Genomic DNA, 16,669 nt, shown 5'->3' with positions numbered 1-16,669 from the left:
AAAAGATGAGGTAACAAAAGCAGTCTAGCAGAAGTCTTTCTACATTACAAAGGGTATAATAGATTTTATGCAGACTGAGAGGTTTTACTGCCAAGGGTATATTTAGTTTTTTGGAAGGAAGAGGAACTAAAGCTTATATTATTTGGAGATGACTCTTTAGGTTTTATTTGAATTTTAATTGAAAATAACAGTTGTATATATGGGGCACAATGTGATGTTTTGATACACGTATACATTGTGGAGTGATCAAATCGTGCTAATATTAATGTATCCATTACCTCAAATGTTTATTGTTTTTCTTTGTGGTGAGAACATTTAAAATCCCATTATTTCAGCTATTTTGAAATATATAATATTATTATTAAACTATAGACACCGTACTCTATAATAGATCATGAGAACGTATTCCTCCTAACTGAAATTTTGTATCCTTTGACCACCATCTACCCTTTCCCCATTCACTCCACTCCCCTCGACCCTGGTAACAACCATTCTACTCTCTATTTCTATGAATTCAACTTTTTTAGATTCAACACATAAAGAAGATTATGTCTCTCTGTGCCTGGCTTATTTCATTTAGCATAATGTCTGTGAAGTCTATCTATGTTGTCACAAATGACATAATTTCCTGCTTTTTAAAGGCAAAATAGAACTCCATTATATATATAGACCATATTTTTAAAATCCATTCATCTGTTGATGGACACTCCAATTGTTTTCAAACCTTGGCTATTATAAATAGTGCTGCAGTGAACATAGGAGTGCAGATATCTCTTCAACATACTGACTTCAGTTCCTTTGGATATATACCCAGAAGTGGAATTGCTGGGTCATATGGTAGTTCACTCATAGTTTTTGAGGAATCTCCATACTGTTTTCCAAAATGGCTGTGCTAATTTATATTCTCACACACAGCCTACCAGGGTTCTCTTTTCTTCACATCCTTGCCAGCATTTATCTTTTATCTTTTTGATAATAGCCATTCTAGCAGGTATAAAGTGATATTCTGGTTTTAATTTGCACTTCTCTGATGATTTGAGATGTGGAACATTTTTTCATAGATCTATTGGACATTTGTATGTCTTGTTTTCAGAAACGTCTGTTCAAATCTTTATCCGTTTTTAGTAGAATTGTTTGTTTTCTTGTTATTGAGTAGTTTGAGTTCCTGATATATTTTGGATATTAGCCGCTTGTTAATGTATGATTTGTAAATATTTTCTCCCAATCTGTGGATTTGCTATGCAGAAGCTTTTTAGTTTGATGCAATCCCCTGTGTCTATTTTTGCTTTCGTTGTGCTTTCAGGGTCATATCCAAGAAATTTTTGCCCATATCAATGTCATGCAGCTTTGCCCTGGAAGGCAGTCTTTAAAAAATGAATACGACATTATGAATACAAAATAAGATACAAGATTCTTATTGAAAATGGCTCATGCAAGTGAGGGTCAGTCTGCCCCTGACCAACAATTGTAGGAAATGAAGAGATAGATCTGTTAAGACTCCAGGAGATTTCGGGGAAAATGAAGTGCTTTTGAAAATTTGGTGCTAGCTTCCATCTCCAGAGGGTCTACATTTTGAAAGCTCTGAAGGACAAGACTGAGACTGGAATTGTTTCCAGGATGCTTTAAAGAGGGTAGTTTGCTTCAGTACCAGTAGCCCCAACATATCTCTTTAGGAGGAATTTATAAGTTCATGGCCCATGTCCCAAAAGATTTCCATGCTGATGAGCATAGGACCACAATTTCTTGTTCACAATCAGGTTATATCCTGATTCAAACAGTCCTTACCTGTTCCACTGTAAGTATCTCTGCAGTCGCCCTACTTCCTTTAGGTCACCTGCAAGGACATGCTAGGATCTTTTGCAAAGTGTTTTGGTTCAAATAGACTGAAAGCCTGCCTCTATGAATGGGATTCTTGGATGCCACCTAAGGGTCTTCCCACTGATTTCCAGAATTTATTGACATCTTCTAGACCTCTGTTGCTTCCATATGGCATGATCAGGAGCTATTTTACCTGTGGCTTATAAGATCAGATAAGCATCTTGGTCTTCACAAGTCAATCTAAAGCTTTAAGCAGGATGGGACTTTCTCTTGCCAAAACCACATCACTTATAGCTCAAATCTATCCATCTCTGGATAGAAGCTCCTATTACTTGTTTGTATATGTGTGTGTGTGCGTGTGTGTGTATATGTGTATATATGTGTGTGTGTGTGTGCACGTGTGCACATGTGTGTACGTACATATATATTTATATACACATATATAGTCTTTATTTCAAATATCCTAGTGACAAACTAGCAAAATTTTACCATATCTTTTTTTTTTTTTTTGAGACGGAGTCTCGCTCTGTTGCCCAAGCTGGAGTGCAGTGGCCGGATCTCAGCTCACTGCAAGCTCCGCCTCCCGGGTTCACGCCATTCTCCTGCCTCAGCCTCCCAAGTAGCTGGGACTACAGGCGCCCGCCACCTCGCCCGGCTAGTTTTTTGCATTTTTTAGTAGAGACGGGGTTTCACCGTGTTAGCCAGGATGGTCTCGATCTCCTGACCTTGTGATCCGCCCGCCTCGGCCTCCCAAAGTGCTGGGATTACAGGCTTGAGCCACCGCGCCCGGCCTATTTACCATATATTTTCAACATCATCTTTGATAATGGCCCTGTTAAGTTCTAAGTTTGGTTATCTGGTTTCAACTCTCTGCTTCATTTTTTACTGAGTGACCTTGGGTGAGTTACTTAACCTCTCTGTGCTGCAATTTCCTAATCTAAATAAAGAGAGTATTAATGGTACACTTTATAGAATTGTGATGATTAAGTGACATAAGGCATAAAATGCTGTTAGCTGCTCTACCGGACACATATAGGAGTCAACAATGAGTGTAATGACAATAACAGTGATAATGGTGTCACTCCAGAGTTTTGTGACTGACTCCTTATTGGTCCCTATATTACCTATTTATTGCTGTGGGACAAATTACCCCAGAATTTAGTGGCTTAAAACAATACACATTTATATCTCACAATTTCTGTGTGCCGGAAATTGGGGAGTGGCTTGAGTGTCTGGCCCAAGGTCTTTCATGAGATTTCAATTGAGTTGTTGGCCATGTCTTCAATCAGCTGAACGCTTGGCTGGCACTGAGGGATCTGCTTCCAAGAGGGCTCATTCATATGCTATTAGCTGGAGGCCTCAGTTCCCCACTATTTCTCTCTTCATTGGGCTGCTTGAGTGCCCTCAAAATATGGCCATTAGCTTCCTCCAGAGCTAGCAACTCAAGAAAGAGAGCAAGGAGGAAACTGCAATACTCTTTATGACCTAGTCACACACCATCCCTGCTGCCATATTCTATTTATTGGAAGCAAGTCTTTAATTTCTGCCCACATTCAAGATGAGGGGAATTAGTCTCTACTACATTCTTTTAGAAGGAGTCTCAGATAATTGGATACTACATTTTTAAACCATCACTGTCCTCATGGGCTGGTTAGTCTTTTTCTGAAACTAATTATGGCCTTTATTATCTTTAACCCCAGTTATATGTAAAGTGAAATTTAAAACACTTTGGTTTGCCAAGTCCTGTTAAATTTTTAATTATTTTTAACTCCCATTTACATATATTCTATGAAACTTTCTTCCTCTAGTACTTCCTACCTCACCTCCTCTTTGATTGTCTCAGTTTTGGTGGGGAATGTAAGAAACTATATTTACCCCGATGATGCTCAATGGTTGTGTGTTTCTAAAAAAATATGGGAGTGGGAGAAGTTTTCTTTGCTGCACCCCTGTTTTTACACCACATGCCACTGAGAAAGGAAGCTGAAAAGCATTGAATTTGCTGTTTTTCAAAAAAGTAACTAAGCAACCACAATGATACAACATTTTGTATTTTAATTGTCAGTTTACATGGCTATCTTCACATGAGAGCAGCAGCATAGCATAGTGGCTAATGGTATTCTAGTGTTAGTGTGGATTCAAAACCTGACTCCATTACCTACTTCTTGGCTGTGTAAATTTGGTCAAATTATTATTATTATTATTATTTTTTTTTTTTTTGAGACGGAGTCTCGCTCTGTCGCCCAAGCTGGAGTGCAGTGGCCGGATCTCAGCTCACTGCAAGCTCCGCCTCCCGGGTTCACGCCATTCTCTTGCCTCAGCCTCCCGAGTAGCTGGGACTACAGGCGCCCGCCACCTCGTCCGGCTAGTTTTGTATTTTAGTAGAGACGGGGTTTCACCGTGTTAGCCAGGATGGTCTCGATCTCCTGACCTCATGATCCGCCCGTCTCGGCCTCCCAAAGTGCTGGGATTACAGGCTTGAGCCACCGCGCCTGGCCATTGGTCAAATTATTTAACCTATCTCAGTTTCCTATCTGAAAAATGGGGAAGGAGTCTTACCCATTATCTTAGGTACTTTTATTAAAGTTACATGAAAATTAAATGACAAAATATCTATAAAGCATTGAGAACAGAGTCTGACATCTAATAAACAAAAAATATGTTTGTTATTTTATGAACAGACTGAAGACTCACTGAAATGAATCTTAGTTTTGTTTTGATTTGTTTCGTTTTGTTTTGAGGCAGGTCTCCCTCTGTTGTCCAGGCTGGAGGGCAGTGGCACAATCTCGGCTTACTGCAACCTTCGCCTCTTGGGTTCAAGCGATTCTCATGCCTCAGTCTCCCAAGTAGCTGGAACCACAGACATGAGCCACTATGCCTGTCTTATTTATTTATTTATTTATTTATTTATTTATTTATTTATTGAGATGAGGTCTCACTATGTTGCCTAGGCTTGAACTCCCGGGCTCAAGGGATCCTCCTGCCTCAAGCTCCCAAAGTGCTGAGATTACAGCCTAAGCCACTGTGCCCAGGCTTGAAATGAATCAGGTTTATCTTTATCTTTGCAAGCTCCCTCTTCCCCTGGCTTTCCTATCCTCACACAGATAGCACATAATAGATTATTAATCTCATCCATCTCGGAAGATCAGGAGATCTGGCCAGGACATAATGGTCAGACAAGGTGAGGTTGAGACCTGAGGGTCTAAATGAGATGAGATAGTAAAATATAAGTAATTGGTAGAGTATAGCCTGATTTACATCCACAGGGAAAGGAGAGAGACAGGAGTGAGGAGACCTGGTACAAATTCCAAATCCAAAGTATAAGAGTGGAAGCATAAATGAGAAATGGGGTCGAGAACCAGAACAGATGAGAAATGGCCTGAAATATAAACTCATCATCTCAGGCTTATGGATGAGCTTTATGTCAGGAGTGAAGATGGGCCCAAATGTCCCTCACTAAACACATATAGATCAAGCAATGGATGCCAAAGACAAACATTGACATGCACCAGATAATCAATACATAACAGGTTTCTACTTACTGGTTATTGGCATTTTAAGGAACTTTAAAAAGAGTAAGTCTGTTTAATATATTCTTTTTTGTTTTCTTCATTAGATCCCCTCAGCAGAGTGTGTTTAAGACCAAAAAATGTAACTGATTCATTGAGCACCTACATTAATGCTAATTATATTAGGGTAAGTAAATAAGTACAAATTTCTTTCTGGTGATTTTCTATTTGGAATTGTTGGTTTTATTTTGTTTTTCCTAGAGTAGATTAAGCTTGGTTTAACTTGATTACCAGCAAGATTTCATTTTGTTTGGTTTTTTATCTTAGTCGTAGTCAACATTGTTAATGGGTCTTTTATGATGACTTTCCTTTTAGGGTGAGTCTCTGGCAACAGTGCTCTCTATGGGCACTCTGCTGGAGACTGGGCATTACAACCCTCAATATCATGTGCTATCCTTAACTTGCTGCCAAGTTAATGATATTAAGGATATTGTTAACTAGAAATTGTTGTACTAGAATCAATGAAGCCGTAACCTGTGTTGCTTTTGTAAGCACAGCTATTTCATTGAAGATCTTTCACCCAAACTTTCACTGCAAGGCATGAACTTAAAAACCAATATTTTTGTCTCTTTACTCCATCTAGGGCTACAGTGGCAAGGAGAAAGCTTTCATTGCCACGCAGGGCCCCATGATCAACACTGTGGATGATTTCTGGCAGATGGTTTGGCAGGAAGACAGCCCTGTGATTGTTATGATCACAAAACTCAAAGAAAAAAATGAGGTATGATCTTTAATCAAGTTCTGAATGTTATACATGTTCTGTTGCTATAGAAGAGATATTGTATAAGTAAAATTGCCATGGACTTAGATTTAAGATGGAAACTTTGAGACATTTAAAGGCTAAGTCACTTAATACATCCCAAATATAATAACTGCTATTATCCTATGACTGTCAACTTTCTTTCAGACAAGTCAATATACTTGGCATATACATATCTAATTTGTACCCACAAAAGAAATAAGGGGGTCATGAATTATCACCCTAATTTATAGGCAGGCAAATAAAACCTTATTCACATCCTGAGTCATTTTTGAACACCTACTATGTGACAGGTACTACTCTAGTCATTGGAGATATAATAGTAAACAAAACACACCAAGATCCCTGCCCTTGGTAGATTTTAACTTTCTGGTGGGAGAAGACAAACAAAAACACTGCACATAATAAACTTATAAATAGTGTAATATATGAGAAGAGATTAAATGCTATAGGAAAGAAAGTAGAGCAGGCTAAGTGGAATGGGTATACCGGGCAGTAAGGAGGGGGTGTTGGGGAATTGCAGATTGCATTATTAAAGAGGGTGGGCAAGGTGAGTCTCATTAAGAAAATGAGATTCGAGGGCAGTTACAGAAACCAATCAACTTTCTCGATATCTTCATAATAAGAAATCCAAGAAAGAAAGAATTTGATTTCATATCCATACTAGTAGTCTTTTCTAAGGATTTAGCTTACAGAATACTTACTCTGTATTTTGCATTATAAAAATACAATTGTAATATTCCTGACGGCTGATATTCGAGGTACCACTTACATTTTAGGACAACTTACTGGGATAATTTACAGTCTAATTTTCATCAGCATTTTTGTGTTTGTTTTCTTGTGAAAAATATTGTACCAGGGCTTCACCATGACAATAAGAATTTAAGAAAATGGAGCATTCCTTTATAAGCCTTTGGTGATTATAATCCTTGAGTGCAGCATAATCCTGCTGCTAATGGACATCATCTAGGCTCACAAAACAGCAATTTATACATGTTTTAAAGTTTGTTATTTTCTTATATTTTTGCTACAATAGATAAACCATTTTTTTTTCCTGAAATTTATTCTGGAAAAATAGTGTATTTCTGGCCAGTAGATAAAGTTATATACTCGATTCACTACATGACTTACTAACTAAACACGCTTCTATGAATCCGATATTAAAGCCTGAGGTGGCATTATAAAAATAACCCCTAATATTCTCAAGCTGTTTCCCACACAGTGTCAATCTATCAACATATTAAGTCACTGACAATTCCTTCACAGTTGTTTAATATGCATGACATTTTTATGATAGAAAAGATTTTTCAAGTTTAAAAGGTATATTCTCTGTATATATACACTCGTGCATTCCTACATAGAACTTATGTAATACGGCTGACTAGATAACCGGAAAACTTCCCACTACAAAACCAGTTATACTGTGCAGAATATGAAATGGCGTGCAAAGCAGAGCTTTAAAAAAAAGTAAAGGAAATCCCAGTGGCTAATGAAAAGAGACTAAAAGGCATAAAACCAGAAAAGTAAACATATTGTCATGGTAATACAAGAACTAGAGACAAAGCCTGATCTTGCAGGAGCCAGGTGTTGGAACTGAGACTTTAGGTAAAGTGAGCACCTTCAAAGGCAATGCCTTCAGATAAAAGTGAACCACAAAATAAATCTGCCTACTAAAATAGGGCGATGTTGAGAAATTCACCTCAGTCTGGCCTTCTTATGGTATAAACAAAAAGGCTCTCGAGTATTTAAAGCTAAGAAACCTCAGAATTCAAAAACCAAGAAATACCAAGTGAAGTCATTAACATAAAAAGTAATTCTAGGTTGGCAACGCCCTATGATACTTCACAGAAACGAAGGCAAAAAGTTTCTGATGCACATACTCTCAGCATATACCTCACAGGTTTCCATAGAAAAGCCCAGCCAGGGCAAAGCAAGAGAGCCGACTAGAAAAGCTTAATGCTCATACTGCCCACCAAAAAAAGAGCCAAAACAACAAATAAGAAAGTACGTTTGTACTGGAGTGTTTGAGGGAGTGCACTGGAATACAGCAGGAGAGAGAGACAGAAAATCCTGTGGGACAAGGAGACCTTTAGTGAGGGTCACATGGAGAAGAGAATGAAACACCCTGCCTCTGCCACACCGCCATCTCCCCAGACAGGATTAGCTCAGAACAAGAAGGTGCATCCAGTGGGACTAGGCAAGCAAGAGGCCCCAGCAGCCCCCATTAATGTCGCAGACATCTGCACTCTTTGTTGCTGAGAATCCTCCAGTTCCTAGAGACTCTGAGTCCAGTTTAGGAAGCTGCCTGACAGCCACATGGCTGCTCTGCCCCAGAGAAGGAAGTCACATTGTATGCCCTCATCCCTGTGACCCAAGCTGCAGCTATATGATGCCATTTTGAAACCAGAGCCACAACTAGAGTACAGCCTGTTCTAGGAGCCAGTAGCTACCATCTCTTTTCATTCCCGAAGCTACACGGCCATAACACTACCTTCACACACAGTAGTACACCATTCCCTTGCTGAGTTGCTACAGCTCCCTACCCCCTGGGAACAAGCTCCCTAGGAAGTGTTCCACCTTTCACAACCTAGTGACTGCAGTACCCTGAACCTGTCTCTCAGAGCCTAGATCCAGTGCCCCATCCTTGGAGCCCATATAGCACCTTGCCCTCAAAGGAACAGACAATCTTGCTAAGCAGAGAAACCAAGTCCAAACTGGCCTCATGCACAGTCAGCATGCTCACCAGCAAGCAGCACGATTCCAAAGTGAGCCACACCCAAACCAGTGGACCAGCCCCTGCATGCCCCTGGTACACTCAACAGTTGGCTGCACTACTTCTAAGGATGCCCCAACCTGAGCTGGCAGACGTGTCCACATATGCCACCAGTAAGCTCACCAGCTGGGCATGTCATTTTCAGGGGACTTTTGCTCTGAGTTGGCAAGCCAAGCCTCATGCTTGCCAGCCAAGTACACTGCCCCCAGAGGAGCCCTAACCCAAGCTGACAGACTGGCTGCTGAATGCTCACCAGCCATGTATGCATCTCACAACGGGTCCCCACCTTAACCAGTGGACTTGTTCTTGTGCTCACATACCCCTTGTGTCCAGGGGTGACCTGTCCTGAGCCAGCAAACTAGCCACACGAAGGCCCTTAGAGGTATCAATAAAGTTGACTACAGCTTAAAAAACTACAGAGACTACACTACTGCACCCACATAGAACAAAAGCCAGTGTACCCTACCCAACCAACACCCTCAGACACATCTGCTGGTGAAAGTGATTCCCTTCAAAAGCCACTCCCTAAAATTAAAAGAGTTGACCATTCCATTAGATGCACAAATATCAACACAGGGATACAAGATACATGAAAAAGCAAAGAAAAATGACACCATCAAAGAAGCAGAAGAATCCTCCAGTAACTGACACCCAAGAAATGGAAATTTATAAATTTCCTGAAAAGGAATTTAAAATAATGACCTGAAGGAAATTATGAATTGTGGATGGGGGAGGAGAAAAGTCTAGAATATTTGTATGTGACCAAAGTTAAGTTGTTATCAGCTTAAAATATTCTAAGTTCTTTTTATGTAAGCCCCAGAATAACCAAAAAGAAAAAAATTACAACAGATACACAAATGAAAAAGAGAAATGAGTCAAAGCTTATCACTATGGAAAACCACCGAGTCACAAAGAGAAACAATAAGAGTAGAAGAAAGAAACAAAGTATCTAGATAACAGTTAACAAAATGGCAGGAGTAAGTTCTTATCTGTCAATAATAATCTTGAATGGAAATGGATTAAATTTTCCAATTAAAAGATATAGAGTGGCCAAATGGGGGGAAAAATAAGCAAGACTCACCTATACAATGTCTACAAGAAACTCACTTCACATGTAAAGACATATAGACTGGAAGTGAAGGGATGAAAAATTGATATCACATGCAAATGTAAACTAAAAGAGACCAGGAGTAGCTTCACTTATACCAGATAAAATAGACTTCAAATCAAAAATCACAAAAAAGCACAAAGAAGATCATTATATAATGATACATGGGTTAATTCAGCAAAAACAAAAAAATCGTAAATATGTATGCACCTAACACTAGAGCACCCAAAAATAAAAAGCAGTTATTTATTAGATTAAATAAAGCAATAGACTGCAATATAGTAATAATCATGAACTTCAACGTCAACACCCCACTCTCAGCAATGGACAGATCATCCAGACAGAAAATAAACAAAGAAACATTGGATTTAAACCACACAATAGACCAATTGGACCTAACAGATATTTACAGAACATTTCACCCAACAACTGCAGAATACACATTTTTCTTACTAGCACAAGACAAGCCTTAACAAATTTTAAAAGATCAAAATCATTTTAAATATGTTTTCTGACCACAATGTTATAAAACTAGAAATCAACAACAGGAAGAAATTCAGAAACTTTACAAATACATGAGAATTAAACAATATGCTCCTAAAGAACCAATGGATCAGTGAAGGCTTTAAAAGGGAAATTTAAAAATTCCTTGAGACAAATAGAAAGACAACATATCAAAGTCTTTGGAATACAGAAAAAGCAGTTCTAAAAGGGAAGTTTATATCAATAAATGCTTACATGTATTGAAATGGAAGAGAAAGATGACAACCTAATGACACACCTCAAGGAACTACAAAAACAAGAACAGGCTGGGTAGCATGGCTCACACTTGTAATCCCAGCACTTTGGGAGGCTGAAGCAGGCAATCACTTGAGGTCAGGAGTTCAAGACCAGCTTGGCCAACATGGTGAAACCCTATCTCTACTAAAAATACAAAAATTAGCTGGGCCTGGTGATACATACCTGTAATCTCAGGTACTCGGGAGGCTGAGGCAAAAGAATCAATTGAACAAAGGAGACAGAGGCTGCAGTGAGCCGAGATCATGCCACTGCACTCCAGCTTGGGCAACTGGGAGACAGAGAGAGACTCCATATCCAAAAAAAAAAAAAAAAAAAAGGACAAGAACAAACTAAACCCAAAATTAGTAGAAGGAAGTAATTAAGAAAGATCAAAGCATACATAAATGAAATGCAGGCAGAAAAATACAAAACATCAACAAAAACATCATGTTTGAAAACAAAACTGATGAACCTTTAGATGCCGCAGAAATACAAAGAATTATAAAAGGCTATTGTGAACAATAATATAGCAACAAATTGGATAATCTAAAAAAAGAATAAATTCCTGGACACATGCAACCTTCCATTGTTCAATTCCAAGATTGAACAATGAAGAAATAGAAAATCTGAAAACACCAATGAGTGAGGAAATTAAATCAGTAACAGAACATATCCTGGTCGGGTGCTGTGGCTCATGCCTGTAATCTCAGCACTTTGGCAGGCTGAGGCGGGCAGATCACCTGAGGTTGGGAGTTCCACACCAGCCTGGCCAACATGGTGAAACCCCATCTCTACTAAAAATACAAAAATTAGCTGGGCTTGGTGGTGCGTGCCTGTAATCCCAGCTACCTGGGAAGCTGAGGCGGGAGAATCACTTGAACCCAGGACTGGGAGGTTGCAGTAAGCCAAGATCATGCCACTGTCCTCCAGCCTGGGTGACAGAGCGAAACTCCATCTCAAAAAAAAAAAAAAAGTACCCCATTGAAGAAAAAACCCAGGACCTGATGGTTTCACCAATGAATTCTACCAAACTTTTAAAGAACTAATACCAATTCTCCTCAAACTATTCAAGAAAATTGAAGAGGAGAGAATATATTCCAAAGTCATTCTACAAGGCCAGAATTACCCTAGCACCCAAACCAGATGAGGACTCAACCAAAAAAGAAACTACAGGTCACTCTGATATATATGCAAAAATGCTCATAAAATATTAGTAAACCAAAATCAGTAGCACATTAAAAACATCATCCACTATGACCAAGGGAATTCATCCCAGGGATGTAAGAATAGGTCAGTTTATACAAACCAATAAATATGATACACCACATTAACAGAATGAAGGATAAAATCCATATCATCATTTCAATTGATGAAGAAAAATAATTTGACAAAATTCATCCCTTCATGTTAAGAACTGTCAACAGGCCGGGCGCGGTGGCTCAAGCCTGTAATCCCAGCACTTTGGGAGGCCGAGGCGGGCGGATCACAAGGTCAGGAGATCGAGACCATCCTGGCTAACACAGTGAAACCCCGTCTCTACTAAAACTACAAAAAACTAGCCGGGCGAGGTAGCGGCGCCTGTAGTCCCAGCTACCCGGGAGGCTGAGGCAGGAGAATGGCGTGAACCCGGGAGGCGGAGCTTGCAGTGAGCTGAGATCCGGCCACAGCACTCCAGCCCAGGTGACAGAGCGAGACTCCGTCTCAAAAAAAAAAAAAAAAAAAAAAGAACTGTCAACAAATTAGATACAGAAGGTATGTACCTCAACACTAAAAAGTCCATATATGACAAGCCCACAACAAATATCATACTGAATGTGGAAAAGTTGAAAGCTTTTCTCCTAAGATTTGGGATGAGGATATCCACTTTCACAACTTCTGTTCAACATAGTACTGGGGGTCCTAGCCAGAGTAATCAGGCAAGAGAAAGAAATAAAAGGCAAAATTGGAAAGGAGGGGCATCAAACTATCCCTGTTTGCAGATCATATGATCATATATATGGAAAACCCTACACACTTCACCAAAACTTGTTATAACTAATAGACAAATTTAGTAAAGTTGAAGGATACAAATTTAACATTCAGAAATGAGTAGCATTTGTATATGCTAATGGTGAGCTAGCTAAAAACAAAATCAAGAAAACAATTCCATTTATAATTGCTACCAAAAAGAAAGATACCTGAAAAGAAATCTAACCAAAGAGGTGAAATATCTTTTATACTGAAAACTATAAAACATTGATGAAGGAAATTATAGAGAACACAATTAAACAGAAATATATCCTGTGTTCATGGAGTGGAATAATTAATATTGTTAAAATATCCATACTACCCTAAACAACCAATAGATTCAATGCATTCCCTATCAAAATACCAATAACATTCTTCATGGAAAAAAATTTTTAATCCTAAAATTTGTATGAAACAACAAAAGACCTTTACTAGCCAAATCATTCTTGAGAAAAAAAAAACAAAGCTGGAGGCATCATACTACCTAACTTCAAAATATACTACAAAGTTATATTATCGAAAACAACATGGTACTGGCAAAAAAACAAACACATAGACCAATGGAATGGAGCATAGAGCCCAGAAATAAGAAAAGATTTTGAATATTCTCACTACAAACAACAAATAATAAATATTTGAAGTGATGGATATACTGATTACCTTTATTTGATCATTAACCCATATATACATGCATTGAAGTGTCACATACCCCATGAATATGTGTCAATTAAAATAAAATAAATAAAAAAATTCTCAGCAAACATAAGCTTACAATCAAAATTATGAGGCATACAAGCACACAATAAAAACCATGAGAAAAAATCAGAAGCAGCAACAGTTAAATAGATTCACAGGAATTAAAATAATTGAAATAATAAATGTAGGTTACTTTTTTTTTTTTTTTGAGGCAGAGTCTCGCTCTGTTGCCCGGACTGGAGTGCAGTGGCCGGATCTCAGCTCACTGCAAGCTCTGCCTCCTGGGTTTACGCCATTCTCCTGCCTCAGCCTCCCGGGTAGCTGGGACTACAGGCGCCCGCCACCTCGCCCGGCTAGTTTTTGTATTTTTAGTAGAGACAGGGTTTCACCGTGTTAGCCAGGATGGTCTCGATCTCCTGACCTCGTGATCCGCCCGTCTCGGCCTCCCAAAGTGCTGGGATTACAGGCTTGAGCCACCGCGCCCGGCCGTAGGTTACTTTTTTAAATAATTAAGCACAAAAAGCACAAAAAATTTGACACAGGGACGAGTTACTATCCAAAAGGCTACGAAAGATGGCCGAATAGGAAGAGCTCCAGTCTGCAGCTCCTAGCATGAGTGATGCAGAAGATGGGTGATTTCTGCATTTCCAACTGAGGTACCGGGTTCATCTCACTGGGGCTAGTCAGACAGTGGGTGCAGCCCATGGAGCAGGGTAGGGCATCGCCTCACCTGGGAAGCGCAAGGGGACAGGGAATTCCCTTTCCTAGCAAAGGGAAGCTGTGACAGATGGTACCTGGAAAATAGGGTCACTCCCACCCTAATACTGTGCTTTTCCAACGGCCTTAGCAAACAGCACACCAGGAGATTATATCCCGTGCCTGGCTCAGAGGGTCCGAGGCCCACAGAGCCTCACTCACTGCTAGCAAAGCAGTCAGAGATCGAACTGCAAGGCAGCAGTGAGGCTGGGGGAGGGGTGTCCCACATTGCTGAGGCTTGAGTAGGTAAACAAAGCAGCCAGGAAGTTCAAACTGGGTGGAGCCCACTGCAGCTCAAGGAGGCCTGCCTGCCTTTCTCTGTAGACTCCACCTCTGGAGGCAGGGCATAGCTGAACAAACGACAGCAGAAACTTGTGCAGATTTAAATGTCCCTGTCTGACAACTTTGAAGAGAGTAGTGGTTCTCCCAGCACGGAGTTTGAAATCTGAGAACAGACAGACTGCCTCCTCAAGTGGGTCCCTGACCCTTGAGTAGCCTAACTGGGAGACACCTCCCAGGAGGGGCCAACTGATACCTCATACAGCTGGGTGCCCCTCTGAGACGAAGCTTCCAGAGGAAGGATCAGGCGGCAACATTTTCCGTTCTGCAATATTTGCTGTTCTGCAGCCTCCACTGGTGATACCCAGACAGAGGGTCTGGAGTGGACCTCTAGCTAACAGGATCTGGACTGGACCTCCAGCACACTCCAACAGACCAGCAGTGAGGGTCCTGACTGTTAGAAGGAAAACTAACAAACAGCAAGGACATCCACAACAAACCCCCATCTGTACATCACCATCATCAAAGACCAAAGGTAGATAAAACCACAAAGATGGGGAGAAACCAGAGCAGAAAAGCTGAGAATTCAAAAAATCAGAGCGCCTCTTCTCCTCTAAAGGAACACAGCTCCTCACTGGCAATGGAACAAAGCTAGATGGAGAATGACTTTGACGAGTTGAGAGAAGAAGGCTTTAGACGATCAGTAATAAACTTCTCCAAGCTAAAGGAGGATGTTTGAACCCCTGCGAAGAAGCTAAAAACCTTGCAAAAAGATTAGATGAATGGCTAACTAGAATAAACAGTGTAGAGAAGTCCTTAAATGACCTGATGAAGCTGAAAACCACAGCACGAGAACTATGTGACTCATGCACAAGCTTCAGTAGCCGATTTGATCAAGTGAAAGAAAGGGTATCAGTGATTGAAGATCAAATGAATGAAATGAAACAAGAAGTTTAGAGAAAAAAGAGTAAAAAGAAATGAACAAAGCCTCCAAGAAGTATGGGAGTATGTGAAAAGACCAAATCTACATCTGATTGGTGTACCTGAAAGTGATGGGGAGAATGGAACCAAGTTGGAAAACACTCTTCAGGATATTATCCAGGAGAGCTTCTCCAACCTAATGAGGCAGGCCAACATTCAAATTCAGGAAATACAGAGAATACCTCAAAGATACACCTTGAGAAGAGCAACCCCAAGACAGATTCACCAAAGTTGAAATGAAGGAAAAAACGTTAAGAGCAGCCAGAGAGAAAGGTTGGGTTACCCACAAAGGGAAGCCAATCAAACTAACATCGGATCTTTTGGCAAAAACTCTATAAGCCAGAAGAGAGTGGGGACCAATATTCAACATTCTTAAAGAATTTTCAACCTAGAATTTCATATCCAGCCAAACTAAGTTTCATAAGTGAAGGAGAAATAAAATCCTTTACAGACAAACATATGCTGAGAGATTTTGTCACCACCAGGCCTGCCTTACAAGAGCTCCTGAAGGAAGCACTAAACACGGAAAGAAACAACCAGTACCAGCCACTGCAAAAACATGCCAAATTGTAAAGACCATCGATGCTAGGAAGAAACTGCACCATCTAACAAGCAAAACAACCGGCTGATATCATAATGACAGGATCAAATTCACACATAACAATATTAACCTTAAATGTAAATGGGCTAAATGCTCCAATTAAAAGACACAGACTGGCAAACTGGATAAAGAGTCAACACCCATCAGTGTGCTGTATTCAGGAGACCCATCTCACGTGCAGAGACACACATAGGCTCAAAATAAAGGGATGGAGGAAGATCTAACAAGCAAATGGAAAACAAAAAAAAATTAGGAGTTGTAATCCTAGTCTCTGATAAAACAGACTTTAAACCAATGAAGATCAAAAGAGACAAAGAAGGCCATTACATAATGGTAAAGGGATAAATTCAACAAGAAGAACTAACTATCCTAAATATATATGCCCCCAATACAGGAGCACCCAGATTCATAAAGCAAGTCCCTAGAGACCTACAAAGAGATTTAGATTCCCACACAATAATAATGGGAGACTTTTAACACCCCACCGTAAACATTAGACAGATCAACGAGACAGAAAGTTAACAAGGATATCCAGGAATTGAAC

At 39.9% G+C, this 16,669-nt stretch overlaps 1 protein-coding gene across 3 annotated transcripts in view; it reads left to right on the top strand.

Annotated features, from left to right (window-relative positions):
- The window catches only part of PTPRR (protein tyrosine phosphatase receptor type R), a 297,932-nt gene that overhangs the window by 238,062 nt on the left and 43,201 nt on the right, over positions 1–16,669 (top strand). For all 3 annotated transcript variants that reach the window (XM_017867504.1, XM_017867505.1, XM_017867506.1), the window contains 2 exons: positions 5,432–5,511; positions 5,968–6,105. In XM_017867504.1, the coding sequence (XP_017722993.1) occupies positions 5,432–5,511; positions 5,968–6,105 (218 nt within the window). The remainder of the gene's footprint in view (positions 1–5,431; positions 5,512–5,967; positions 6,106–16,669) is intronic.

This window comes from Rhinopithecus bieti, unplaced genomic scaffold (genome assembly GCF_001698545.2).
Source record: "Rhinopithecus bieti isolate Rb0 unplaced genomic scaffold, ASM169854v2 scaffold_3874, whole genome shotgun sequence".
Taxonomy (NCBI): Eukaryota; Metazoa; Chordata; class Mammalia; order Primates; family Cercopithecidae; genus Rhinopithecus; species Rhinopithecus bieti.
Note: the sequence above shows the minus strand (reverse complement) of the source record. Positions and strands in the feature narration are given on the sequence as shown.